The 10,276-nt window shown below is 42.6% G+C and overlaps 1 protein-coding gene across 4 annotated transcripts in view; it reads left to right on the forward strand.

Annotated features, from left to right (window-relative positions):
- The window catches only part of LOC126399459 (pleckstrin homology domain-containing family A member 1-like), a 29,590-nt gene extending 25,941 nt beyond the window's left edge, over nucleotides 1–3,649 (forward strand). For 2 of the 4 annotated variants that reach the window (XM_050059454.1, XM_050059453.1), the window contains one exon: nucleotides 1,529–3,649. In XM_050059454.1, the coding sequence (XP_049915411.1) occupies nucleotides 1,529–1,775 (247 nt within the window). In that variant the 3' untranslated portion in view covers nucleotides 1,776–3,649. The remainder of the gene's footprint in view (nucleotides 1–1,528) is intronic. The other 2 variants (XR_007570891.1, XR_007570892.1) reach the window with 2 other exon arrangements.
- The last annotated feature ends 6,627 nt before the right edge of the window (nucleotides 3,650–10,276 follow it).

Raw genomic sequence — 10,276 nt, forward strand, 5'->3', positions numbered from 1 at the left:
GATGGTCAACTAAGCAGCAGCAAGATAAATCCCCCCTTTGAGTCCTGACACTGGAGGTGGTGGTGGCTGATGACTCTGAGACTGATGAGGCCGATGAATCTGCAAAGACTAGGCAGTGATGGGGAGCTGAAGGGTGCACGCAACGGCACCATGAAAGAACTACAGACAGAGAGAGAACCATATTTAAAGCAAGTAGCAGTAAGATGATAGGCTAACAGAGAAGGTGTGTCGCTGTGCTATTGGTTGAGTATGATTGGCTGACAGAACAACTTAATGGCAAATAGGAAAGAAGTAAATTACAGACCCAAGCATGCAAAAGTATCGTCCTCCTGACTGAACTTTCGCCACAACTTCATTTGGCAAGATAGCCAACCGACATATCCACTCAAATAGTATTTTGCTAGCGATAATGTTAATGAGCAAGCAAGCTAAGGTTAGCCAGCTAGCTGTAACTAAGCAACACTGCATTGATCTGGTGTTAAGTGCTTCATAAGATAAGATTTTGCTACGTTAGCAAGCTAGCAATTTGTCCATGTTAGCAGGCAAGCTAACGTTAGATAATATTTGGCAGCTAAAAACAGAGTATCACAATATTGTTCACGTCAGTGCTTCCGCTAACATTGGGATTTTTTTTCCAGCACAGATGGGGAACTAAAATTATGATACTGGACAATTAATTTAATGGACTTACTGTTATCAGACACAAATGAGTCACCAATTAGATAGCTAGCGCAGCCCGTGGAACCTCCAACTCACGCCCTGCCTTTAAGACACTTCTTCCCTGGGAGGAGACTGGACAGAAGCTCAGACCTTAGCCACTGTAGCAACTCAAATTCAGCCCAGCCCCACGGTTCGCAGTGGGCTGGCGGGTCTAACCTGCGTTACAGCAGCAACAGAAAGTTTGCTGATGCGGAGGGGACTTGGGATGGTCGAGAGGGTGGTCTTGGACTAAACCTCACAGCACTCGGTCCTGCTCTGGCTGAATTTGTGTTGCTACAGATGCAAACTAACGGTTCGTCTCCGCCAGGCTGCTGCTGCAAAATGTATGTAACAGAAACACAGCATGAGTGGACTTTCTGTTGTGGTGGGCGATTGTCATTTGTTGGCGTTAGTAGATGTAACTTGTTAGCTAACGTTAGCTAGTGTTGCCCACTGTAGAGGAGCTGAAGAGAGGCAAGGCGCTCAGGGTGCACATAACGTCACATCCTTTGGATTTGGAGTCCTTCCCACAGAAATCAGTCCACAGACTGTTAGAGGCAACTGAGAAGGTTGGGGAAGGTCCCAAGTTGCATTACAACCTGTTCACCCATTGGCAATGAAATACAATTAATACATGTAAAATGTTGCACACAGAACCTTTACCAGAGTTTTTACCCTTTACTTTTTATTTTCTCCTCTCCTCACTCTGCCTCTCCATCCATCATCCATCCATTGAGTCATCGCTGCGCTCCACCCATTCATCCGTCCTTCATTCACCACCGTGTTCCTCTTCTGCCTCTCACCTCCTCTCCTCTTTCTCTCTCTCCAGGAGCGCAGTGAGCTCTCCTCTCCCTCCCCAATATCCTACTCCACCTTCTACTACCCCTGCGACGAGGAGCCGCACCACCCACAGTCCTCCTCAGAGGGCCCTCAGCTTCACTCTGGACACGCACCACCAGGACAACTTCCTGGGCCTGCTCCCGTGGAGGCTGAGCGGCGTTCAGTCGGTGATGATGCCCCTGCCGCCGGCACGCTCACGCCTGTCGCTGCAGGAGACGGTGCAGTCTTCGAAGTAACAGAGCTGGACAAGTCACCGTGGAAGCGGCGCAGCGAAATCGCCCGGCTGGGGTTAGTTGATGGCGATGGCGAGGAGGAGCTGAACAGTCGCACCACTGAGAATTCTGACATGCAGATTACCCTGATTTGATGATTTGATGATGATGATGATGATTGACAATCTGTAAAGGACACACACACTTCAACATAAGCTCCTGAGTTGTTCTGTGTGCTTCACAAACTACCTGACTGACTCAATGATCCGTCTCCAAACTTCCTGGGACCATTGTTTTGTATGTGTGTGCACACGTGGAATCGGACCTCCTTCCTCTGCCGTGTTTTCCTTCACTTTTGTCTTCCCGGATTTTATTTACAAAGTGTTGCTGCTGGCAAACAGAATCCACATTGTCATGCGAAGAAAAAATAAATCTTAGATATTGTGCAGTGACATTTTCACCGTGAGCCCTGCTCGCCGCACAGCGATGGGCTGGTTTCACGACTCGTGTAAGAAATAGACGAACCAAAGTTTGCAGTTGTGTTTTCTTTACAGATGTTGCTGTCAGAAACAGGAAGTGTCCGTTGTCTGTGTCGACTCTGCTGAGGGACTGACTAATCCAGCTTCTTCTCAGATAATTTTTTAAGACAATCCGGCTTGATATTCTAAACTCTTTAATCCTAAATTTCCACTGGAGAACCTTTACCGTCTTCTCTCTCCTCTCCAGTAGAAAGGTCAAACTTGTTTCAGAGGTTCAAAGCTCAAATTCACTGAGGTGGCATTTATATGGATGTCTGCACTTTGTTTCCAGAGTCCTGGGAATGAAGAGCAACAAACGTATTTTAGACATCATGCTGTCTTTGGAGGTAATTCATGTATTATAACATTATTATAAGCCAGGAGGTCACAGAATTTTTAACGCTGAGGGTTTAATGTTCAATATGCCCGAATAAGACAGACCATAATTTGTAAATTTCAGTGCAGTTGCTAGTAGTCTAATCATTGCCGTGCGTCACCTACAGATACAATATGTGGGTTTGTGAAAACATCGTATTTATGAAGTGTTAACGTTTCTGAAAAGAAAAACAGCTTTTCATTTAAAATTAGCAACATAATTTCAAAAACTAACGTAAATCCGTAGAAGATTTGCATCAACTGAAGCGAAAAGTTGAAATGAACCAAAGCTGACAGGACACTTTGATCCGTGATTAGACGTTATGAGCTCCTCGCTGTATAAACCAGCAGAGAATCAGAGCTCAGCGCTAACAGTAAAACATTCAAATGTCTTTCAATGTTTATGTTTAAAATACGAGATGAAACGACACAAAGCGGCGTTCGTAAAAAGGACTCACAGCTGTGGACTGAATCTCACCAGCGTCACTCCTCATGACACGGCTCCTCTGTGACTCCATCACATGTTGATGTGTTTGTGTTTTAGTTTAAAAATGAAACCCGACTCGTACTGTCCATCTGTAAATGTTGTTTTTGGACTCGGGAGCTGGATGAAACTCAGCAGCCATGTTCTGTCGTTTTGTTCTTGTTGGCTCCTCGGCTGCGAGGCGGCACTCCGTGTGGTTGTGGGTTTTCCTTTTTGTTCTTATGTCCTTTTAGTTTTGATGATGATTTTATGATTTACGCGATGAGATGCTTTTGAGGAAAAAAATGTTCACATACATGTTGTTTACTGACTTTTGTAAAACAGGTGTGCATGGCTGCATGCACACACACACCCCTCCCCCTCCACTACTGTTCCCTGTTAAAGATAAGCTGGGTAAAGTGCCTGCAATGTTCTTTGTAAAGAGTTGATAAAAAAAAAGTGAGGAGCTGTTTTGACCCTTTTTAGTGTGTATTTGAGTCTCAGACCATGTGCTCTGTTTATTAAAAGAAATTTGAAAATGATTTGAGCAGGGTTCAGGTGTGTTTCTTTGCCGACACGTGGATGAGTTGCAGTAGCAGTTGGACACATCGGATCTGAAAGCAAACGTTATTTCTCATTTCATATTTGTGGTTCATGGAGAAAAGTAACATGCAGCAGTAAAAGAAAAGGGAAAAATATTCCGTATTTTTCTTATCATAAAAACAAACAATGTCAGTCCGTCAGTACTTTCTGACTTCCTGTCTGTGGCACACACAGCTCCAAACCCATTGGTTTGCTTTCAATATGTAAATCTTTGTTTTTACTCTTAAAAAGGCTCAGTTATTTCCTTAAAGAAGCTTTATGTGAAATACAGAGTGTATAAATTGTGTGCACACATTCCTGAACATAGAGGTGACAGAGCCAGCGGCTAGCAGCTAACAGTGCTAACTCCATAACCAGCACTTAACAACAGAAACAGTGCTGACAGAGCTCATGGTGTTAACCAGGGAGGCCAGAGGGTGGGTGCTTTACTTTGTCGATGACACCGTCCTGATATCAGCAGTAACCCCCATGTGAGCAGAGTTCAGAGCAGTGGCGATGAGCGAGTCAGTGGGATACACACAGATTACAACACAGAGGGAGTGTGACTTAATTCTCTGCTCAGGGCGCCATTACTTCACTCTGTCTTTACACCGATAACAGTGGTTTGATGCTATATTAAAGGAATACTCCACTAAATGATCATCTGTATAACAACGACTCACTTTCTTTAAAAAAAAAAAAAAAGATTAAAAAATATTTTGTTTTTCTCTCATGCCTTCATGGTGAACCGAGAATGATTGCGTGTTTTCTTTAAAAAGTTTTGGTGATTTTTTTTTTTTTCTTTAAGACTTTTGGTGATTTTTTTTATTTTCAGGGTTTTTTTTGTTTNGTTCATGGAGAAAAGTAACATGCAGCAGTAAAAGAAAAGGGAAAAATATTCCGTATTTTTCTTATCGTAAAAACAAACAATGTCAGTCCGTCAGTACTTTCTGACTTCAGGGTTTTTTTTGTTTTGTTTGGCAGTTTGTTTGTTTTTTTCCTTTTTTTGGGGTGATTTTCATCCTTCAAAATAAATTGGCCTTTTTTTTCTTTAAAATCTTTTACTTTTTTACTTCAAAATTTTTTTTCCTTATTTGTTTTCCTTAAAAAATGTTAGCAATTTTTTACTTTTTAAAAATGTTCTACCTTTTTTTCTTTAAAAATTTTTAGCTTTTTTTTCAAACTTTTGGGAGACCTTTAAAGAAAATATGGCTGTAAAACTCACCAAAATTACACCACCCATCACAGCCAGAAACTGTAAAAAAGAAATTTAAAAATTGATTGTTGGATTTTTAAATTTCCAGTGATCCTTGAACACATCATGTTGGATGAATGCTTCCATCATGAAAAAAAAGATACGCAAATCTGAGATTAAAAAAGTTATGTTTCATCAAAATCACTTTCATCTACGTCTCATTTAAAATTAGTAACAGTTTAATATTTGCTTTTACATAATGAATATTAAATAACATCCATTTGAGAGCGCGTGGATGATGATGACAGGTGGTTGTGGGTTTAAGTCCCTCAGTGAGGAGCAGCTCTGTGTTCGTCCACCAGGTTTCACTCTTTCATAGTGTGGTAAATCTTCTCACATATTTCCTTGTTTCAGGCGCTTGGTCCTGATTTATGGCCGCAGGAAGTCCCCATTCTTCATGCTGCTCCTCATCGGGTGGAGGCTCTCCAAATAAACTCTGGTGAGGCGGCTGTTGGTCGTGAGGTCATGGTTTCTGGACGCCGGCTGCGGAGCATCGATCCCACAGCACTGTAACGTGCTGCAGCCACGGCCCACACCTCCAGGAGTTATGTAAGAACATCACTGAGTGTGATGAAGACATTTATCTGAGCTGATGCACGGCGCTCAGTGCGTGTCAAACATTCAACAGTCCTTCTGTAGAGTTAATTTTATATCAAATCCAACAGCTTTGAAGCTGCTTTTCTTTCTTCCACACACACACTTCCTGTGCTCATGTATTTTGTGCTCAGTTTCTACATCATAATTTTTATTATCATGATTATTGGTTTTATGCAGCAGCTTTAATCAGTTAGGAGGAAGATTATTTATTTGTGCTCAGAGAGAACACATGCTCCACAGTGGAACAATTAATCACAGAGCACAGGATCATTGTTTAACGGCTCTCTGTAGAGTTGCACTTTTGGCCGCGCAGTCAGTGATCTTAGAGTCTGACCTGCTGGGTGTAAAACAGAGAACCTGCTTTTGTTTTCTATGAAAAGTGGCAGGTTCCTGTCAGTGAGCATGATGGAGAGGTGAGGCAGAGGGCAAATGAACTGTGGCCTCAGAGTAAATTGAGGTTTGGTAGCCTAACTACTACTAATGTGAAACTGTGAATGTCTCTATCTGGAGTCAGAGTTTGGTTTGTCCGTTCTGGGCTACCATAGAAACATGGCGGTGCAACATGGTAGATGGTATGTAGATATAAACAGCTCATTCTAAAGCGTCCTCCAGACTGTCAGATTTGATCAATCTTATAAATTTAGTAGCTACACTGTGCGACATGGATCTAATAAACTTGCACAAGGATGCTTCTCCAACTGTGAAGCACTACATAGAGGGTCACATTAATAAAATTAATGAAGTTATTATTATCATTAATCGAACTAATAGAATGTCCAAAAAAAATATTGATTACAAGTAAAAAAAAAAAAAAAAAAGGTAATTAAATGTTAAATGTTAAATATTATTAACATTGGCGGGAAAAAAATGTCATTGAAATGTCTGAAAAATGGAAATAAAATGTCAAAAAATTATGAATAAAATATATCAAAAATTAAAAATAAAATAAGTCTGAAAATTTGTTGATTAAATGTCTGAAAAAATATAATTAAAATGGCCAAAAATATGTTATTGAAATATTCGAAAAAAATATTATCAAAATGTCCAAAAATTACCTAAAGTTCTGTGGTCACTATATACTGCAGTGTGTTTGTGTGTGTGTTTGCTAGCTTCTAGATGTCTCACCTGGCAGCTGTAGCTCCGCCTCTATTTCCTTCCATGCTTCGTCCTTCTTTACACGATCATGGTCAGAGTTGGAGGACACATCACGAGGCTTCACAAGGTTTTCCTCACATTTCTTTTAGCGCTTTAGTTTTGCCTCCATGGCGAGCTGCTGTCTCTCTGTCTGTTTGGGTCATTTCATGCTGCATTTCTATTGGTTGGTTAGAAGACATAGGTGGTAACAGCAGTCACACTGTCAGAATTTTATTCCAGGCTGTCTTTGATCACAGACTGAACGGCCATTCTTGAACTTCTCTCACTGTGCAGCGTAGGACCATCATTTTAGAGTCATGACTAAAAATGTCGCCAGGTTTCTTTACTACTGGTCATCGTTCACCAGGGTCAGCCCAAAGTCGTGTGTGTGTGTACCCAGCTTAAGACAATGAAAACACAAGGATTCTTATTTTCAGGTGATTACACACTAAAGAAATAAACATTACTGTTATTTGTCAGTGTGTGTGTGTGTGTGTGTGTGTGTGTGTGTGTGTGTGTGTGTGTGTGTAGCCAGGATGCAAACGTCTAAACACTTCACTTCATTATGTAACATCTGTTCTCCTCCAGCTGTTACAGTCAGCGCTGTTAAAATATTGCTTCATGTGGAGCGCTGAGAGGAACTCCCAGAAACTTATTTATTCCTGAGGGTAACTGGCTGAGCGTAGAGGCACTGACGTCTCGTCCAGATGTTTCACAGAGCGCAGTTTGATATCAGGAGATTTTGGGGGTCAGTTCCTCAGAATCAAAGAGTGCGAGCTCCGTTTGAAATCCGCCATGTTGATCCATCATGCAGAAATATGTGAATGTTTTCCACGTGTGTTGTTTACAGACATGATGGATTTTCAGTTGTACGTTTTGAACATCGGCTCCACTTTTGTTTTTGCTGTTGAAAATCTGCAGCTGAAAATAAATCAAATGAAATGTGAAACATATTTTGGAGAGGCGGCAGTGACATCACATGATGTCACTGATTTCAGCTATAAAACACAGACGGGTTCCACTGTAAGAGTCACATCAACAAATCCTTAAAGAGAAATCTTTATTTCTCTTTTATAGACTGTAACTTTTTCATTGTTCTGTGACTAGTTTATGCTCTTGTGTAAAAGTCGGTGTCGCTTTCTAAAATGACGCAGAGGCAGATTAATGACTGAATTTATTCAAAGATTAAAGTGAGAGACGTTCACTTCAGGTCAGATCCAAACCACGGAGCGAGCAGCCTTCACTCTGCTAAACACCCACACGTCCTTTTAAAAGACGCTCTGAAAATCAATCAATACACACTTATGTCACTCAGATTCATTTTGTGCTGCGAGAGTTCTCACTCAGTCCCTCAGAACAGCGTTCTCAGAACAACAGTTCCTAGTTCTTGTGGTGCGGACGCACTAACAAAGTGGTTCTTAGAACTATTAAAAAGTTTCTCTGTCTTCCAGTGAGGACGTCCTGATCTCAGCCTATCAAACAGTCACAGAGCTGCATTTTCCCCTCTTACACAAACTGCCATCTCCGCCCTGTGATTTACATTCAGCCGTATGCTGAGGCTTAATCAGCGCTGGACTCTCATCCATCTGACGACGCCACCACTCAGCAGCTATCAAGACTAATGGGAGCGAGGGCGGAGCTGGCTCTGAGTTGGTGTTTGAAATGAGCCCCCGCTCACAGACTTCAGAGGAAAGGACCTTGTGTTCCTTCACAGAGGGAGACAGAAACCAACCAGAGCTGCCAGCTGAGGATTTAAGAACGAGACGTGACGCTGCCAGTGAGAACAACTTAAGAACAAAACATGAAGTCCTGCAGTTGAGACCTGCTGCTGTAAATTCAGTCCTAAAGCCTCGACGTCAAAGTCAGAGCTGCTTAATGGGCTTCTAAGTGCAGCAACATGAGTGCAAGATAAAATATTAACCCCAGACTGAGTCCCTGCACCTCAGCTCTACAGGTTTTAACTTTCCTTCAGATGTCGGCGTGGCTTTGAGTTTTTACAGAGTTGATTCTGAATAGTTAAAATGCTGCATTCACCTGGAATCAGGTGGACGGAAAACACCCTCTGGACAGCACAGGAAAAACAAGCAAACAGTCCAACAGGATAGTCAAGTGAAACAGTAATTAAGTTATGTAATTTTTCTAGTGATGTCCGGCCTGTTCTCATTCCAATCCCATCAAATACCGCCACACACACTGACGCCAAAAGCCACCTTTCCTGGGGTATAACACGCCGCCAGATGGTGTCAGTTTTTAACACGGACAGACGGACAGGAAGTGTCACTTTGTAATGCAGCAGGACAGATCCTTTTGCTGTGGTATGAGACGGCACTGGGCAGTGTCAGTTTGTAACATGGCTGAATGGAACCTCTTGCAGTAGTATGATATGCCACCAGGTTGCGTCAATTTGTAATGTGGCCTGGAAGAACCTTTTGCTGTGATAAAAGTTTGTGGACAGTTGGCATCAGGTTGCGGGCCGGCTGAACAGCACATCATAGCAGTATGATACGTTGACAGGCAGCATCAGTTTGTAATGGTCAGCACCTATTGCAGTGGTGTGATACGCCGCCAGTTGGCTGAGCAGCACGTCACAGCAGTATGATACGTGGATGGGTGGCATCAGTTTGTAATGGTCAGCACCTGTTGCAGTGGTGTGACACGCCTCCAGCTGGCCAAACAGCACGTCACAGCAGTATGATACGTGAATGGGCAGCGCCAGTTTGTGGCTGGACGGAACCTTTTGCTGAAGTATGATACACCACCGGTCAACTGGATGGCACCTTTCACAGTGGTACAATACGCAGCTGGTCAGCCAGACGGCACCTGTCGCCACAGTATGATATGTGGACGGGTGGTATCAGTTTGTAGCATGGCTGATACACCACTGGAAGGCATCACTTTGAAACACACAATGCATTTGTAAATTGACACGGCGTCCCAGAAGGAGGAGGACACCTCGCGAGTCATATGTAGACGTGAACGGACCTGACAAAGCGACAATATTTGACGCATTGAGAATGTGTTGCGATGTCCAGTAACTGCTTAGATCCTCGTGTGAGGGAGCTTCAGCTGTAAATTCCGTCATGGAGGAAAACAAAAGGATAAAATAATTTAACTCTGAACAGCGATGCAGTCTACTGCTGATGGTTTTCTCCACCAGCATCTCCTGATTTTACCGTCTTGCTCTCGTCCACTAACATGATATCCAGTGTGTTGAAGCAGAAACAGCTGACCCAACACCTGGCTCAGGTCTGATTCTGTGTTTATATCCAGCCAGCAACCAAACAGGAAATAACCAGCAGAGTTTTCTAAACAAGGATTAAGATTTTGAAACCACTGCTGTTTCCACTTGGACAGTTATCCAGAGGACGAAGACGTGTCTCTGGTTCTCCTGTTGATCTGTTTCAGGTGGCAGATTTGTCCTGATTTGACTGTCTGATCTGGAAACTTACGATTCATCATCAATTGTCTTGATTCAGAACAAAATCAGAATCAGAGATGTGATGTTTTTGAGATCTCACTCGCAGCCAAAATCTGAAACCACTAACACGCTGAAACTAACTGCTGACATGGTGACTGGAGCGGTCTGTTTGGACAGAGGGGA

This window comes from Epinephelus moara, chromosome 13 (assembly GCF_006386435.1).
Source record: "Epinephelus moara isolate mb chromosome 13, YSFRI_EMoa_1.0, whole genome shotgun sequence".
Taxonomy (NCBI): domain Eukaryota; kingdom Metazoa; phylum Chordata; class Actinopteri; order Perciformes; family Serranidae; genus Epinephelus; species Epinephelus moara.